A 19,747-nucleotide genomic window follows, 5' to 3' on the forward strand; every position below is an offset into this window, starting at 1 on the left:
ACCGAGTGCCGCACTATGAGCTTGTAGATCTGCTATTTTATTTTAAAATCCTGGAATTCTTTTGCTGATATAGCAACATACTGCTAGGATTTAGATTTTGTTTTTATATATTTGGCCGCGGAAAAGATTGTTCAAAAATAGCAGATCTACAAGCTCATAGCGCTATTCTGCTATTTTTGAATAGCCAAAGAAATCTAAAATGACAGATGCGTTTCCGGATTGAATGGGTTAAAACGGATCGGTCAAATCATGCAATGTGATTGTTTGATGTGATTATGAATTAACCCATTAAGACCTGGAACGCGTCTGTGTGACTTTTTGATTTGAGCTAAAAAGCATTATTTTACACTTTGGCTATTTAAAAATAGCAGCTATACAAGCTCATAGCGCCTATGAGCTTGTAGATCTGCTATTTTTGAAAAATCATGAAAATGTGTGCAAATCTTTGATTATATATTGCTTAAAGCGAACATTTTTAACTCTATTCTTTGCTTCTGGGGGTCCCTGGAACAAAATATTTTGTGATGGTGGTCCGCGGCCAAATACATATCATTTTGGGGTCCTTGACATGAAAACGTTTGAGAACCACTGATATAGAAACATACGTTTTTTCAGAAAACTGTTGGGATTTAGAAGACGTTTTGTAGAATCGGCTTCAGGTCTTAATGGGTTAATGTCCTTGTACAGTTAGTTGTACTACATCACTCCACACAGCTCAGCAAAACCAGTCAAGGTGAAATCCACAACAGAATTTAAGGTGAAGTTTTTCAAATCCACAAATAAAAAAAACACTAGAAGATCAACGACGTGTTGCGATGCGAGGTGTTGCGAGCTGGTAGATCTGCAATTTATTTATTAAAGGTTTAAAAGGACAGTTTCACCCATTTTCAAATCTTCATATAATTGATCCTCGCTAATATGGCACTGTTTCTGTCTACTCACTGTGTTTCAGAGATGGGCTGTGGACAGTACAGAAACCTGCCTACCACTGACATCATTGGTAATTTCCAACAATTAGTAATGAATGCCATAACAATGGCTTCTATTCCAGCATGTTAACGTTAAAGGAAGAGAAAGGCTATACGTTTCTATCAGCTTGGAATCCCCCATCGATGATGTCACTGATAGGCAGGTTTTTGTCCAGTGTCCACAGTCCAGTGAATAGACAGAAATTGTGCAAATCTTAAAATAATGAGCACTAGTGAGGAGTGAGGACCGATTACACGAAGATAAGGTTGGAAAATGGGTGAAAAGCTCCTTTAAGTGGTTAAAAGGGATGACACAAAGCGCTACAGAAAGATGAGATTGATGAAAGGCGGGGGGGGGGGGCTTTTGTCCGGGTGGCACAGGTTTGACCACTTAAACCCCAGCGTCCGCTTAAGCTTTCTCAGAAAATATCAGATCGACCAAATCGTCTATTTTCTGAGAAAGCTTTCCCCACAATAACAGAAAAGACACTTAGTATAATATTAGAGCCCTGAGGGACTCCGCTCATCCATATGGGGTTTAAGTGGTTAACCCATTCAATCCGGGGAATGCATCTACAACGTACATGTTTCTATATCAGTGGTGCTCAAACTTTTTCATGTCAAGTTTCGGTCGCTCGGACCTTCATCAGGCATGCCTGATGAAGGTCCGAGCGACCGAAACGTTGCATCTTAACCCATTAACTCATTCACTGCCTGAACTATTTCTGGCCGCGTTTGCCCACTGCCAGAGATTTTTCATTGAAAAAAAAAAGTACTCAGGAGCCGAGATACAGAATGTTTAAGTTTTAAGTTAACAAGGAAGTGGATGGGAGTCTAGATCTTCGAAAAATCATATCTCCTTGGTCTTTGGGTCAAAAAAAAAAAAAAAGTTTTTATGTTCTTGGCAGAATTGGTAATAGTTACGTTTTTTTACATTCTAGGCAGGGAATGAGTTAAGACCTGAAGCCGATTCTACAAATGTCTTCTAAATCCCAACAGTATTCTGAAAAACGTATGTTTCTATATCAGAAGCTCATAGCGTGGCACTCGGTGCCTATTTCCTATTTTTGAATAGCCATCTTGAGCTTGTATATCTGCTATTTTTGAATAGCTAAAGTGTAAAATAATGCTTTTTAGCTCAAACCAAAAAATGACACAGATGCGTTCCAGGCCTTAATGGGTTAAATAAATAAATTCCTTTATAAGTGAAGTCAGTGTGCGGGACTCCCTCTCCCCTCCTCCCTTTTCCTTCCATATTCAGTATTCATACTCCGACGCACCTGTCCGTTCGTAGGTGTGCAAAAGGACATATCTTCAAAATACCCAAAGTATAAAATAATGGTTATGGCCTAAAATCTAAAATGACATTGGGATGCCGGAGAGGGAGAGCGTTTCTCTGTCGCTGTGCTAGTGCCTCCTACTGGTTGGGTCAGGGCACCTGTTCGCTCAGCAGGGGGGTCTGGGGGAAGATAGCTGGAACTGCCACACACATCCTAGTGCAGGGGTGGGCAACTTTGATGATGGAGAGGGCCACTGTATTTCCACACTCACTCCAGAGGGCCACATTGCATATACTGTTGGGCAGACACCTCTTATCTCCGTATTTTATTTTATTTTCTAAATGAATGCCGTACTTCGCCATTCTATGTCACACAAAAGTAGCAAGAAATAGCCGATCTACAAGCTCAAAACGCGTCGCGATGCGACGCGTTTTGAGCTTGTAGATCTGCTATTTTTGCTACTTTTGAATTGGAATCCTGATTTTTATTTGCCATTTTGAAATCCTGAAAAGTTACATTTTAATTTAATTTCAAATGCATTTACCGTATTTTCCGCACTATAAGGCGCATCTGAGTATAAGGCGCACCTTCAATAAATGTATTATTTTCATATATAGGGCGCACCGCATTATAAGGCGCATCCGCACTATAAGGCGCACTGACGGTGCGCCTTATAGTGCGGAAACCAAGGGAACCAATATTGATACATATATAAGGCGCATCGGATTATAAGGCGCATCCGCACTATAAGGCGCACTGACGGTGCGCCTTATAGTGCGGAAAATACGGTAGTTATACTTAAGTTAACTTTTTGAACTTAAATACAAATACGTTGGACATAAAAAAGACAATAGAATTTTTATTCTAGTCATTAAGCTACTAATATAGACTTTAGTAATTAAAGCAGGTCATGCTTGCATGTTTGGAATTTGTATCAGCTGAAATCAATAATATATCAGTAATCCGATATTAACCTGCGAGCCGCATTAAGTGAAGGTGGGGGCCGCGTGTGGTCCCCGGGCCGCCAGTTGCCCATGTATGTCCTAGTGAATGCCCATACCTGTCAGGTAAAAATAACTGACCGACCGGCCGGCCACTTTTTCAACGGCCTAGTTTCCAGAAGCCCATTAATCCCATTGATTTACTGATGACATGAATTGTAACCATGATTTACTGATGACATGAGTTGTAACCATAATCCATTTGATTCGGGGCCAAAAATAAAATGAATTTGGTATTTGTCTTTTAGGGAAATATTCTATTGAGAATTATCGTTATTTCTTTAAAGATTTTATTTTAAATAAATGTAATGCCATTTGTATGTGTGTGGGGGGGGGAGAGAAATATCTGTGTGACAATTTTTGTCAATTGAGAAATCAATAAACATGTTAATAAAATAAATTTTAAAAAAAATGAATTTGAAAACTCAAAAAAATGGCTAAAGTACAAGACTGTGTACATATTTTAAGAGTGAAAGAACTCCAATAAAACATCGCTTCCACCCTAAGGCTAGTTTAGCCTGCTTCTTCTTTAACCTTTGTCATGGTTATAGTGTAAACAATGCACAGCCATCCCTCCGGGCTATGGGATCTAGTGGTAGCAGAAACTCACGTGACATTCACGGGGGCAGTAATAATACCATGGTAACACGACCAATCAGACGTGTCGCTGCGACACTTTAGGATTGTGTGGAGTGTTAAGTATTTCTCCATGACATCGCTAATATTAAAAAAATCTAAAAATATGTTTTCCTTGAAGCCTCACTATGTAACTTATTTTGTATGAATAAAATGTCATTTTGTCCAATGTGTATGGTAGAGTATGTTAATACAATATTACTTATACAATTATAATATTATAATAATAATACATACGATTTATATAACGCTTTTCTAGATACTCAAAGTTGCTTTACAAAGCAAATGTAAAAACAACTATTAGAAATAACTAGTTAAAAAGGTTATAGCTATAAAAGAAAGGTAAACTAAACAAAAGGGAGGGGCGGGGTTGGGGTTTTATATAGGGAATGAGAGTCTGAAAAGGTGGGTTTTGAGTGTGGTTTTAAACATGGTGAGGGGTGGGGGGCAGCTCTGATGTGAGCTGGGAGTGAGTTCCACAGTGAGGGGGGCAGCCGCCGAGAAGGCCCCGTCACCCCAGGTACGATTGGGGTGGTTGCATTTAGTCTCCCTGCTCTTCTATAGAGCATCGCAGTTCCCGCCCCTTCCGGGTGCCGGAAGAAAAAACTCAATGCATTTTTCCCATTGACATTTCCAAAAATATTTATATCAATTAATTTAAGCCTTGAATCAAGCCATCCAGGGTCCTGGTGAATCATGACCATAAAACGTTTGATTCTGTGAAAAAACTTTTTTGAAAACGGCAAAACAGAGGGTATTTATTAAATATAGTATATCATATCATTAAATATAAAATAAAAAAAATCACAGAAAAATGATTCACCAGGAGCCTGGATGGCTTGATTCGAGGCTTAAATTAATTGATATAAATATTTTTGGAAATGTCAATGGGAAAAATGCATTGAGTTTTTTCTTCCGGCACCAGGAAAAACCAGGAAGTGGGCGGGAACTGCGATGCTCTATAGAGACATTTAGATTGTGTCAAAAGGTCATGTCTCACCTAGACACAGGTTCTGACTATTCATCCCCCGAGCAAGCAGGCCGGCTCCATAAGCTCAATGGTAAAAGTCAGCACTTGCGCAGGAAACCGGTTTCAAATCCAGGGTAGAAGAGGACAGTTACATAGTGCAGCTTTAACATTAGGTTGATTTCATACAGACTGGTGGCTTCTATACAGGAACATGTATACCCTCGTTTCACAACCACGAGGCTCGTCTACCGTGGATGGGTTATTGGTTTACGATGGTATGGCCAATAATAAAATCCTCTATGCAGAATAAAAATGGGATTTTTTTACTCCTGGATCCTCACTGTTGAGCTCCATAAGCAGCTTGTGAATCCCATGTGTGTCAGAGGGGACATGCGGGCTGTCTACAGGGACAGGAGGACTGCTGCTGCACCCAGGGGGCAATTGGCAATTCATATAAACTGGGGAGCAAATGAAAACAAATTCACAGATGTACACAGACAGATGTGTGAGTGCATCAGAGCCTGGTAAAATCTCCCTACCTACAGCCAATCATGTCCTTATCCCTGGGCTAACGGGGGGGTGTGATCCAGGCTAAACAGCCAATGAGGTTTAACCACTTAAGCCCTACGCCGGACAAGAACTGTCTGCTACAGAAGAGCGTCTAAGCGGAAGCACAGGAAGTGCCGCCAATGATAACGTGCACATCTGCTTACATTCCGAAGGGAAAAAAAGAAATCGTGCCGTGATTGGTCGAAAAAGACAGCTACACTCTTTGCTCACGTGAGATGAGAAAAGGTTGGGAATGGGAAAGATGTTACTTAAAGTCCCCTTTTGTATTTCAGCTATTTCAAAACAACCGATCGAACAAGCTCATGACGTTGTGAGCTTGTAGATCGGCCATTTGAAAATAAATTGGCGGTTCGCGAGGCTTAATGCCCAAACCCTAGTATCCAGGGATCAGGTTTGTTGCGTCACTAGTCCAGACAGGCTCCAGGGTGGAAAGGTCAAGCTTGGGACTCACTCCCAACACCCCTCAGGGTGTTTGTTATAATATGTATACGTGTGTGTGCGTGTTAACTGTGTTATGTGTGCGCATTTGTATATGTACATCTAAAAGCCTCTCCCCCCCTTGCGCAGAACAAGACAAAAGACCCCTTAATCCAATTATACAGCAGACCCATAAGCCGCACCACACAGCAACAGGAGGAAGACAGTAGGAGGGGAGGGGAACACATGGAAGGCAGAGGAAAGGAGGAAGAAGAAGAGAAGCATAAATGCAGAGGAGGTGGACAACGCAGGGAGTATAGGAGACAAAGGAGGGATAGTGTTGGACTGAGGAGACTGGAGGAGAAGAGAGAGAGAGAGAGAGAGGGGTAGCATACTGATGCACTCGTTGACACCAGGAATGCAGTCGCTGACAGGAATACAAGTAGACCAATAATCACCGGAGGGGAGTGTGTGTGTGTGTGTGTGTGTGTGTGTGAGTGAGACAGAGAGATTGTGAGTTTCTACGTGCCCATGAATCCTGTTAATTATTTCTCTATGTTTAATACACAGTAAAAACCCTCAGTGTTAATTCAACTCTTTTGAGAGCGTGCAAATGGAACCGAAACGGACCCTTACGGGTCCGTTTCGGTTCCATTTGCACGCTCTCAAAAAGAGGGGCCGTGTAGTAGAGCGAGTTCTTGTGTGTCCATGAGTTCCATTGGAGACAGCAGCACATACCTGGCATCGGCCTCACTGTAGTACTCCCTGGCTACAATGTCTTCAAACAACTCTCCCCCTGTCACCCTGAGAGGGAGAGAGACAGAGATAGAGAGAGAGAGAGGGGGGGGAGAGACAGAGAAAGAGAGACAGAGACAGGGAGAGAGAAAGAAGAGAGAGGCAAGGCTGTTAGCATACACATACAAACCGACCATAGTCACGCGCATGGATACAATCTCAAATGTCACAGCGTGTGTGTGCTTGTGTGTGCGTGTGTGCGCGTGTGTGTGAAGAAGATACTCACAGGTCAAAGACAAGGTAATGAAAGCCTTCCTCTGAAATGCTGTCATGGAGTCTCACTGCAAAGAGAGAAAGAGGCAGAACGAGGGGGAGGAGGAGAAGTGGAGGGGATGGGATGGGGGGATGAGGCAGAGAGGGAGAGATGGGAATGAGGGAACAGTTAAAGCAAATACAAAAGGAAATACTCCACAGCTTTTCGACCTTATCTCTCCGCGTGTTTAGCGGTAGGAATGATGATCAATACGAGGTGTTAAGTCTGTCAAGGATCTCTGTGTGGCCGACGAGGCAGCAAATCGAAAGCGCCACACAGTTCATGTCTGTACAATGGAGTGGTCGCTGGGACATAGAAAGAAAAAAAAAGCTACAGCCATTCTCCTGTCTGCCACTAGGGGGTAATGCTTTAGGGAACAGTCTGATCGAGAACCATGCCTTCGCAGTGAATTCTGGGTATTATAAGATCAGACAGCAAAGCACCGTGTTCAGAATGGGACCGAAAAGTTGCTTTTTCTCAGCTGGTATTGCGTGCAAAACTTTTTTTTTGTTTTTTTGCATCGATCGACAGAATTAACGCCACAAACTGACTAAACGTGCATAAAGCTGACGTGGGGGCATTCCTAAAAAATCTCACAGTATCCTCTCCAACCCCATAGCTCTGCAGGCCGATGTGTTTCTACTCTCTGAGGAAAACAGAAACCCCTTTAAAAACAGCCTTAAAGGCCGCGTGCATTTTCAGAGCGTGTTTATTTTAATGATCAATCAACCCGATTGTCTTCTGGCTTGGAAGAATGGAACCGACACAGTATACTTCCAAGTTCCTATTTATCACAATGAAAAGTTATTGTTCAAGGTTTTAAAAGAGACAGAATACCATGAGATGTTTTATATACATTTATATCAATCAAATCTTTTGTGGGGGCCCGCTTGCAATATCTCAACGGCCCACAGTTTGGGCATCGCTGTCGTGGTCTATTGGAATAAAACAATTTTAGAAAACAGCTATCACACAATAAATGTCCTTTGTTATCAACGCTGAAATGCGTCCACTGCTCTGTCCGCGGAGAGGTAAATAAAACTATGTGTAAAGGACATTTATTGTGTGCTGGCTGTTCTCTCAGTTTCGTGATATTGTTGAGCCGTGCACCTTGAGACTTTTGTTTAATCTGGAGTGTTGCAGGCATTACGCTTTGAAGTGCTTTCTCCTATGGAATTTAAAATACAATTTCAGGTCAACACTTGCATCCCACGTCGATAATGTGTTATTATAAGCATAGTTATAAAGCATTATGATCTGCTTAGAACACTTTATAATTAGAAGCACTCAGAAATATACATCAAGCTTTATTAACAATAATCATAACACATTATAAAGCATTATAGAATGACTTCAAAGTATTATGATTAATAATTGCTGGAAACATATCTGCCAGTGCCCAGCAGTTATGAAGTATTATAATACTTGACTTTCATTAGTCATTATAAAGGGCTTTATAATGTGTTATGATTGCATTAGGAGTACTTATGAGTGCTTATAACTTCAAGCAGTTATAACGCATTACAAGTATGTTTATAGTGCATGGGCATGGGATGCATAGCAACGGTTACCAACTATCCCATCTGTTTCTGCAGTTCTTTTTTTGTGCTTTTTAACTCCTTTTTCTCCCCAATTTATGCCGTAATGGACCCTTCGCTAAGCCCCACCCACTCCACTCTGCCAGACCCAGGTCTAGCAAGCTGTGCTTCTCACCCATTGACATGCATGTTATATAAATAATGGATAATTTCAGGAGCAAGAGCTTCAAAATCTCTTCTAAATCTAGTCAACAAGGCCTGCAGTAGGCTATGCACTCCCCGTATTTTCAGTTAATTTAAATAATGTCATGCACGACGGAGAAATGGTAAATCAACTTCAACGTCATTATCATTTATATCACTGGTCAGGACAGCAGTTAATAAATAGACAAACAAATGAATTAATATAGCCTACTTTAACATGCGGAAGAGTGACTAACCATATGCCAGCTTAGCAACGGTTGCTAAGCTATTTTAGCATTGGACAAATCGCTTTTGGGGTGGGATTTAGAGGGTCAATTGTTTCGGCCATTCTGTCTTCCTACAAATCCTGGGAAGCATTTGACGGGCAAGCGCCATTATATCAACCGTATTCATATTCTCTAAAGTCAAGATCACCATTTTGCTGTAAAGGCAGATAAACAAGGACAATTTCACAGCCCGCCAAGGGTAGCAGCTAAAAAGCTAGCATGCACAGGTTGTACTTTTGCACATTCATTTGATTTTACCCCAGTGACATCACAGGGGTAACCCTTTCAACACGACTTGGGGCGGTGATGTTGGGCCGGAGGAGTAGGGCGAAAAAGGGGTAAAATGCAAAAACAAAACAAAAACGATGTTGAAAATGATGCCAGTGTACCTTTAACCACTTAAGCCAAGGATATTTTGTATGACGAATAGCGGGAAAATAGCAGCATCTACAAGCTTGTTTCAAAAATACATTTGCCTATGATGACAAAAATAGGGGAACGCCAGGGTTAATGAATGAATGTCGAAAGTGGTGACAGTGTCCCTTTAAAAGGAATGACAACATAGCCAGCGGACGGCTGGGCTGGGATGATGATGATGATGATAAAGCAGGTTGCAGGTTACACAGCCGAGCCCCGACGACGAAAGCACAGCACAGCACAGCACAGCACAGCACAGCACAGCACAGCACAGCACAGCACAGCACAGCACGGCCGGGGTTATGTAAAATAAAGTATCAGTTGTATAACAATAAGACGACGACGCAGGATGGCCCTGCAGCACGAAATGAGAGAGAGAACGCTCACTCCTCCTCCTCCTCCTCCTCCTCCTCCCATCCTCTCTCTCTCTCTCCCTCTCTCTCTCCATCTGTCTCCCACTCCTGCCCTCTCCTCTCTCTCTCTCCTCTTCCCATCCGTCTCTTTCCCGTGCCCTCTTTTGGTCCAAAGTTTCAACCAGGCCCGTGTTGGTATATGTCAAGAGAGGGGGGGAGGAAGGGAGCGAGACGGAGAGAGAGAGAGAGTGAGAGAGTAGAGTGAGAGAGAGAGATAGAGAGAGGAGGCGAGGGGTGTGCTGTGTGCCTGGGGGGATGACAGAGAAACTAGGACAGCGAATAAAAGAGGAAACTAAGGAGGAGGCCAGTTAAAAAAGGTGTCGCTGGTTAAGCACCCCCGCGAAACCACCCACCCACTCACCCTCCATTCCTCTACAACAGTGGTTCTCAAAGTGAGGACCCCCGGGGGTCCTTGAGGGGGTTCCAGGGGGTCACCAGTGCCAAATGTGATAATAATCACACAATCAAAATCAGCTTACATTTTTGAAAAATCTAAACATTCTAAACACAGATCTTGTAAGGGGGTCCCACACCCTGCCTGGCACCAAATATTTTCATATGGGGGTCCGCACCCACGGCCAAATTTATATTAATTTGGGGGGTCCTTGACATGGATACAATTAAGGAAGGCACTAAGGAAGAGTGGGCACCTGGATGTAAGCTTTGCCACTTTGTCCCCTTCGCTAAGCTCCACCCACTCCACTAGACCAAGGTTTAGCAAGCTGTGCTTCTCGCCCATTGACATGCATGTTATATAAATGATGGATCATTTTAGGAGTCAGGAATCTCTTCTAAATCTAGTCAACAAGGCCTGCAGTAGGCTATGCACTCCCCGTATTTTCAGTTAATTGAAATAATGTCATGCACGAGGGAGAAATGGTAAATCAACTTTAACGTCATTTATCATTTATCACTGGTCAGGACAGCAGTTAATAAATAGACAAACAAATTAATTAATATAGCCTATTTTAACATGCGGAAGAGTGCCTAACCATATGCCAGCTTAGCAACGGTTGCTAAGCTATTTTAGCATTGGACAATCGCTTTTGGGGTGGGATTTAGCGAAGGGTCAATTGTTTCGGACATTCTGTCTTCCTTCATTCTGTCACGGCCAAATTTATATTAATTTGGGGGGTCCTTGACATGGATACAATTAAGGAAGGCACTAAGGAAGAGTGGGCACCTGGATGTAAGATTTGCCACTTTGTCCAAAATGTTAAAAAAAATTATATAGTATACATGATTCGAACATTCACGGTACATCATTATCAGACCTACATTTACCCTTCAACTTCTTGTTTATGCCCAGAATGACTGGATACACAGGTTTTGTAGCAATTTGAAGCAATTGTAGAAATACTAGACCTTAACTCTTTCACTGCCAGACTTATTTCAGACTGTGTCGTCCCAGTGCCAGGAAAAAGGTGCATTTTTCCTCTGTTTGTTTTTTAACATTGAAGTGAATGGAGCAGCAATTTTTTGGATAGCGTTATCTCCTAGTTCCTTTGAGATAAACCTTTCATATTTTCGTCATTCCGTCATTGGCCATGATAGCCATAGAGCCATCGGACGGGAATTCCCGTCCGGGGCAGTCAAAGAGTTAATAGTCAAATGTTCAATCATGTTCTAATCATGTATACTTTACATTACTTAAGACATTTTGGACCAAATATCCAATTTTACATGGAGGTGCCCACTCTTCCCGTTACCCTTGACATGACAGAGATTGATGACCATGGCTCTACAACACCACTCCTCAGGGAGCCCTGGTAATGCTGGCTTAGGTAGTTAATTGACTGCATTCACCCTTCATCCCAGGACTAACTAGTCCCTGAAAGACTAGAGTCTATCTGACCCATCCTGATTTAAGAGAGTCCTAGACACAACTGATTACCAGTTTTGCCAAGAAGTGCAAAATCTTGAACTCAATTTGAAAAACATATTTTGATATAAGTGTCCAGGGGGTGTTCCTTTACATTAGAGATGCGCGTATCGCGGTTTTAGACGCGGTTGCCGGGGATAACCGCAGTTTGGGTGGATTTGGGTCAATCTAATATAATTATTGATTAATATTGGATAAACCGCAGGGTGAAATAATGCGGAAAATAAAATAATAACATCTATCTATAAGGCCTACTATAGCTTTTAAAAAGCACGAAATCTCGGCGTGCGTGCGTTTGTAGTATTTTAATATTACGTCATTTTCCATCAGGCACAAATTAGCCGCCTGCAACACGTGCTTTTGCCGGCAAGGGGTCCTTCCACGTTCTAAACAACAACACAGTGGACTAAAGGCATCTATAGTTAGAGAGAAAAGTTCTTAACCCTGCCGACGACTGGATATGTCTTTGAAAAGTTGCGATGTGAGAAAGTGACGGAGGGCTTGTTGTTACCATGAATATGTATTGTATACAGTCACTGCATCGGTGATCGCAACAGTGGTGAGTGAAATTGTTTGCACAAGTACGCATCCATATAGAATCCCATGTGCATCCCTGCGGTGCGGCCGGTGCGGATCTATAAATAGGATGATATAATTAATGCGGGTTGGATGATGGATGGATAATGAAAGTGTACACGCGGATTCGGGTGACGAAAAAGCCCAGCCGCTCTATTGTACATCATCGCCTAACGCTACAGAAACAGGAGATGCTGCCCTGTGGGCCACATGGCTCGGCAAGGCTTACTTATATCAAATATAGTATGGGGGTCCGTGGCCAAACTGGGGGTGTCTTCAATTGAAAAAGTTTTAGAAAGAACTGGGATAGACGACCAGCAGACCAGGGTTGAACCACTGGACTCTGCATCAACCTCGTATTTTGTCGTACTGTAAACAAATGATGCACCACCGTTTGCTTTTAGCCCTGCTGTTGACACCGTCCAGCCTCGGTGAGACTTTATAAACATAATACGGTAATAATAGTGATCCTAATCAATACTGGACAACTTTATTTACCAGGTACTTTAACCACTTTCCACCAGACCAGAGCATGTCATTATAGGTGAAGATTTTCAAAAAGTACGAAAACCCACAAGCTTTACAACGGCGCTGTACAACAACGGCAAAACGTTGTACCGTCTGTTGTATAACAAAGTATAAAATAGGGCTTAAGTGGTGAAAGAAAAACAGCTGTTGCAAGGTGCTTTATAAATTATATACACTGGCGCCATGAGTTAAAACACCAAGGTTCAATCCCATTTGTTACCGAGCTTCCACTGAGTGAGTGGTCTTATTACTCTGGGGTCAGTGGACAAAGATGATTGCGATATAATCCACTGACCTTCCATTAGATCAGTGGTTTCTCAACCTTTTTTTGCGCTCTGGACCAATAGAATATTTTGAACAACCCTCAAGGACGACACCCACAACAATACAGCATATAACTGTGTATATTTAGTATTTAGGAAGGCATAATGCAGTTTTATTGTTTTACATTAAAAGGACGACTTCACCCATTTTCAACCTATCTTCATATAATTGGTCCTCACTAATGCTCATTAACATATGGTACCATTTACCATCATTTTAATGACGTTAAAGCCAGTCGTTTCAAGCTGGAGTCACACACCAATCCTGTAGAGCAGCTATTTACAGTCTATTTCAGATAAATCAAGCCCTTAACAGCCAATATTTAATTTCAAGCGTTCCCCCCCACTACACCAATTAGTTAAGAAAAAAACAATTCTTAACTTTGATGGGCTAATGAAATATTAAACATACCTTTGATGAAATATTAAATATATTTTTGATCCAAAAATATATCATATTTTGTTTTTTATTTTCCACCTGTAATTATGCCATGGTCCATATCCCAATGGTTGAGAAATAGTGGAATAGATACACTTTGCATTGGGGGGGGGGGAAAGGGGCAGAAAATTCACACTCCTATCGACATAAAAGGTGCCATAATGTAACCGCGGTACAATGGTTATTTTACAAAGAACCAACAAGTAGAAGAACCTTTCTAGGGGCCAATATAGAACCGTTTTGTTAAAGTGGGTGAATTTCTCACAAGCAGCTCCAAATAGCTTATCAGGCTTTGACAGATTCTCTCTTGATACTGATAATACAACTCAGCCAGTTCTCAGCCTTAATAACTGATTCTTGGAGTTACTCCGACGAAGAACCTTACCCTACATGGGCTGAGAGGACACACACACACACACACACACAGCTTGTGTGGACAGGCTTAACCTTACACCTCATCACTGCATACCTAATACCTAATATACTATCCCCTACCCTAACCCGTTAAAACCGGGAAAACATATGTGTTGTTTTAGATTTTTAGCATTGGCTATTCAAAAACAGCAGCAGGCACAAAGTGACGCACTGTGAGCTTGTACAGTACATCTGCTATTTTTGAAAATGTTACGATTTTTTTTTCAAAGTGTGAGAACTATTGATTTAGAAAGGCTTTATTTGTAGAATCGGCCTCAGGTCTTAATGGGCTAAAATGGCTTTGGAAAGCATCGAGATATTAGAATGTCCTCACCGTCCAGGACTTTATGAATAGGATACCTTGCATGTAACACACACTGGACGTGTACAAACCCACACGCACACACACACACACTCACCGATGTTGGGGTGCTTCAGCAGACGGCATATCCGTGCTTCTCTCTCCAGCTTCTGATGGTCTGAGGGAGACAGGAAGCAAAATATTAATGGCGGGTTTATAGCCAAGAAAGATATTTCATACTGCATATCATTGCTTCTCTTTGTATGCATCACCATATTTCAAGTTTTCGTACATTAATGTCCTACTGGCCCCGGACCGCTGCGCTGACCTGGCGGTCCAGGCACTTAGGCTCTAATGTAGCCTGACAGTGCATCGCGGGTTCGGGTTCGAGTTCCCGACGATCTACACTGCATGTCTCTCCCCATCTCTTTCTCCCCGTTTCCTGTCCATCTCCACTTAAAACTATCAATAAAAAAGGCAGAAAAGCCTAAAAATATATTTAAAAAACAAAAATAAAATAATGTCCTACTTTGTCGTACAAGGGCGTTGCGCATATGTAGCCGATCTACACGCTCGCAAGGCGTCGCGTTCCACGTTGTGAGCTTGTAGATCGGCTACTTTTTGTCAAACTTTGTCAAAAAGTGGTTCATTCTGTCTGTTAGTTTTATAAATATATATATATATCAATGAAAAGTATTAACAAGGGCTTGTGACAAAAAAATAACTACATTGTATCCACTGGAACACATGTTATTTTTTTCATTATTTTTTTACAGTTAAGGTTTTGGACATACAAGGTTTCCACCGGCGGACAGCGATGCCATTTACGATCAGGGTACCGTGTTCATTCATAGCCAACAAATGATTATATCCACTAACCATTCATGTCTATAAATGTTATATTAAATTACTTAAGCCCAAGTAATTTGATGAATACATGTTCAACAATTGGGCCTGTATGTCAGTCATATAATCATATAATCAGGGATCATAAAGAGCTGTCACAGAATGGGCATTACAAAACCGCCCTCATTTTGACTGGATGGCTCTGTAATGGCCATTCTGAACAGGCTGCTTTAGATTAGAATGCTTTTTCTGTTAGACTCCACACAGTGGTTCTCAACGTGCGGGCTGGGGACCACTTTCGGGCCACGGGGGCATTACAAGTGGGGCCCCAAATAATTGGCAAAACACATACGATTTTATTGGTCACATTAATGTAAAAAATATAAAATAATGTGGAGCCTGGCGGCCGTTTCCTGTGTGTCACTGCCCGACTATTTCGCCGTTTCCTGTCAATCTCCATTGTACTAGCAAATAAAAAAGGCAGAAAAGCCGCCAAAAATATCTTTTAAAAAAAAATGTATATAGCAAACATGCTCTGAAAATGCATTCGGCCCACCCACCTGGCCACTTAAGTTGAGTGGTCAGATGAGTGGGCCGCAAACACTTTTGAGATTTTCAAGCGGGCCCCTGATCCAGAAAAGGGTTGAGAACCACTCAACAGAATCAGCATTCTAAAGACGCCTGATCAGAATGAACATTTTTCCAACATGGAAAAGATGACGTTTATGCAAAATAATTGGGATTATCTCAAATCATTGCGATTAGGCGATTATGTCATCATTGTGACAGGCCTAGGGGCAGTGTGACAGGATTGGGTTCCAAAGCAGTGGGCGTAGGTTTGTTAGCGGCTGCTTTTCATCTCTGTTCTAGCGACATTTAGACGTCCACACACAGATGGAATTGGTACTAGGTGGAGATCTGCGATTGGCTGGCAATGCAAGCTTTAAACAGTCACAGTCAATGCAACAGCAGAATTAGGAAGTCCAATGTAATAACTGTCAAACTGTGAAATGTTTTGGTTGTGCAACGGTATTACCATACATTTTAGTTTTTTTTATCAATTTAGTCACTTCCAAATATCTATCCGTGGTATTATGATGGTATTATACATTTATGTTCCATGATCAATTAAAAGTCTGTTTTATAATTTAAAAAAAAAAACTCTGCAAAGCCTCTGCAAGCATAGTTCACTGAAACTAGTGAATCTAACAATAATATCAGAGTTTGCTCTGCCAAGAGCCCTTTGCTCTGTGTATTTGTGATGCAGACAAAACATAAAACCGTAAATAATATTAAGACAAAGGCTTGAAGGGGCCGTAGATTATTTTGAAAAACAAAAAAGGATGACATAGCTGTCTGGTGGAAACCAACCTTGTATGTCCAAAACCTTTACGCTTTTATTATTAGATTTTATTTTCATAAAATAGTGAAAATAGCAGATCTACAAGCTCACAACATGACGCGTTGTGAGCTTATAGATCTGCTATTTTCCCTACTTGTGTGTGACACTCTTGCATGACAAAGTAGGGCATTAATTTAAAACACAAACAGTTGAAATTATGGAAGATACCAGGTTTCTTTCTGCCCCGACAGCAACGATGATAGCAACTGGGTTGGACAGTAAAACGTTATACAGCCCAAGTGTGAATCTTGTCACTTTAAGCAAAGCGCCAATGACCACAAGCGCCGTTTTAGTTGGGGTCATGCAAAAATTCATCTGCAAATTACTGTGTGGCTGTGTTATGCAAGAGGTGTGTGCGTGTGTGTGTGTGTGTGTGTGTGTGTGTGTGTGTGTACAGATGGGTTAGTCTGAGGCCCAGTGGTAGAACATTGCAGTGCTGGCATTTCTAGTGCGTAAGAGGGAACAACACACAGAATGCTAGCAAGAACAGTCAACAACACACAAACGCACACAATGAAAAAAGAAAAAAAACATCCTCTAAATCCTTGTTTGTTTCAGGATATAAAACTATCGTATATCCAAACTATGCGTGCGTTCAATCCATCGTCACTGTCTGTCGGGTGGAAACCTTGTATGTCCAAAACTGTTGCTTTTTAAGAAATGTAAAAAAGAATAATGAATAAAAACCTGTGTTCCAATGGACCCAATGTTGTTGTTATTATTTAGTCACAAGCCCTTGTTAATAATCACCAATGGTTCAATATTTATAGAACTCAAAAACAGCAGATCGACAAGCTCACAACACGACGCAATGCGACTGCGAGCCCGTAGATTGGCTATTCTTGCTACTTTTGTGTGACACTGTAGCGTGACGAAGTCGGGCACTCATTTAAAACGTCAAAAAGTTGAAATACGGAGATTAGGGTTGGGATCCTTTAGGATTTTAACGATTCCGGTTCCTTAACGATTCATTATAGGGGGTTCGAAATGGACCCTTACAGGTCTGTAACTCTGAGTGTACAAATGAAACCAAATGGACCCTTACAGGTCTGTAACTCTGAGTGTGCAATTCCATTTGGTTCCAATTGTACACTCTCAGAGTTTATGGTGGTCCTTGAAATTAAAACAAGTTTTATAACTACTGGTATAGTAATTATATAGCAGACGTGAAGTCCACATAACCAGCTCTGACAGCGTGATAAAATCGGTTCCAGAAACAGTTGCAAAATGTGATGAAACCGATTCCGGATGTTAGATCCGATTCCGGATCCCAACTATAATGGAGATACAAGGTTACAACGAACGACCCCATGCTGCAACCCTGGGTGTGTGCTTGCTTGCATGTGATGTGATGTGGTATGTGGGCGTGTGGAGTCACGTGACTCATCATTCACCGCCCCTGGGCTGGTGACAAGCCACGTAGGCGGGGTCAGAGGTCACTTGGGGTTGACAACACCGGCAGCCATGAGTCAGGAGGACGTGTGTGAACGCGCGTGTCTGTCTGCGCTTTGTTTGCTTATCGACGAGCTGAATCCCACGTCAGCCGCGCGGCTCTGACGCAAGAGGCAGCGGCACCGGGACAAAGACTCAGTCTCATTTTTAAGATTTGCATGCGTGGCGGGTGGGACGGGCCAGGACGGGCTATCTTTGAGATTAATTATACACAATGCTTTGTTGGTGAGCAATCAAAAAATTGCAGCCCAAGTAATTGCACTCGCATTTCTACAATTTACACCAAAGACATTGCAGGAGTGATTATCAGATTTTACTCATCATCATAATCATCATCGTCATCAGAGCAGACCGATGCCAGAGTTTTGGGTCCGTTGCCGATCCCGATTCTGGAGAGTCCTAGACCAGTGGTTCTCAATTTTTTTCGTGTCAAGGACCCCCAAATTGGTGTATATATATATATATTTGGCCACGGACCCTCATCGGAGAATGTTTTGTAGCAGATGTACAAGCGCGGCGCGGCGTGGCAAGATATACAAGCTGTGAGCTTGTATATCTGCTATTTTTTAACAGACACATTTTGCTGGGGACCCCCTGGAACGCCTGGAACTTTTGAGAATCACCGTCCTAGACCACAGATCGCTATCTACAAGCTCACAAGAACGAGCCATCACCAGGCAGTCAGCTTGTAGATCGGCTATTTTCGAAAATCTTTGAAAACTTTTGAACATTTTCGCCCATAATGACATTCCCAAAACATAAAGGCCAGGTTGAAAGTGTTTACAAATCAGAAACACATCGGCTACATAATTGTAAATAATGGCCGAGTCAAATAATGGTCGATATATCAACCAAGTAGTAAGACATTTTGATGCCATATTATTAACCAATTTAGCTGGGGCCTGGTCGCTGCTTTTGGGCTTGTTTTCGTAGACCAAGGCCGTTTGTTTCTGGCAAAACCTCATTATGTCCAAAACTGTTACTTTTCAGGGTAAAAAAAAAATAAAGTAGCAGATCAACAAGCTCAAAAAGCATCGCTTCACGCCGCGTTTCGAGCACTACGATCAAGGCGTTAATTTACGAAAAAACACAATAAGTTAAAAATATGGGTTTCTGCCTGCAACGATATTCCTCATCATCAAAAAGTGCTATCACACTCTAAACTCTTCCTGCTCTGCATCCTTCCAAGATGCCTCCTCCATCCTCCTCTTTGTTTTTTTTCCTCCTTTCTCTCTCCCTCACTTTGTTAACTCGCTAAAGGTGGTAAAGGTGGCACTGGTGACACTGAGACAAAGCTGCCTGCTCTTCGCTAAGGGAACCCAGGCGTTCTCCGCCCCGCCTCAGCTGTCAAGTCTGTCTCTCTCCCTGCCAGGTATAGATTTCCCTAATCTGAGAGAGAGAGAGAGAGAGAAAGAGAGAGAGACATCAACCTCCTTCTAATTACACTAGTGACGCAGGAGGAGAGAGAGAGTACAAGCAGCAAGAGACAGACAGAGAGAGAGAGAGAGAGAGAGAGAGAGAGACGGAGAGAGAGAGAGACAGACAGACAGAGCGAGAGAGGGAGGATTACATCGAATGTCCATTTGCTAGAAGAGGATCACAGCTCCCCTGTGTGTGCGTGCGTGTGTGTGTGTGTGCGCTTGTGCGTGTGTCCGTCTACCATGGTGCAGTGTCACTGCAGCACTCACTAATTCATTCAATCTCCTTATTTGTTGGTGAGCTTGTGCGCGTGTGTGCGTGCGTGTGTATGTGTGCGTGCGTGTGTATGTGCGTGCGTGTGCGCGTGCGTGTACACTTGCGTGTGCGTGGAAGTAGAGGATGGGAAAGAGAGAGCTGGCGGGTAATTACTGGCACTT

At 42.2% G+C, this 19,747-nt stretch overlaps 1 protein-coding gene across 13 annotated transcripts in view; it reads right to left on the reverse strand.

Annotated features, from left to right (window-relative positions):
- LOC308104825 (calcium/calmodulin-dependent protein kinase type II subunit gamma) overlaps positions 1-19,747 on the reverse strand; it is a 74,071-nt gene that overhangs the window by 47,165 nt on the left and 7,159 nt on the right. For all 13 annotated transcript variants that reach the window (XM_080455365.1, XM_080455370.1, XM_080455364.1 and 10 more), the window contains exons 3-5: positions 14,310-14,369; positions 6,864-6,918; positions 6,581-6,646 (exon numbers count right to left, since the gene is read on the reverse strand). In XM_080455365.1, coding sequence (XP_080311491.1) covers positions 6,581-6,646; positions 6,864-6,918; positions 14,310-14,369 — 181 coding nt within the window. The remainder of the gene's footprint in view (positions 1-6,580; positions 6,647-6,863; positions 6,919-14,309; positions 14,370-19,747) is intronic.

This window comes from Gymnoscopelus braueri (genome assembly GCF_963280865.1).
Source record: "Gymnoscopelus braueri genome assembly, chromosome: 17".
Taxonomy (NCBI): domain Eukaryota; kingdom Metazoa; phylum Chordata; class Actinopteri; order Myctophiformes; family Myctophidae; genus Gymnoscopelus; species Gymnoscopelus braueri.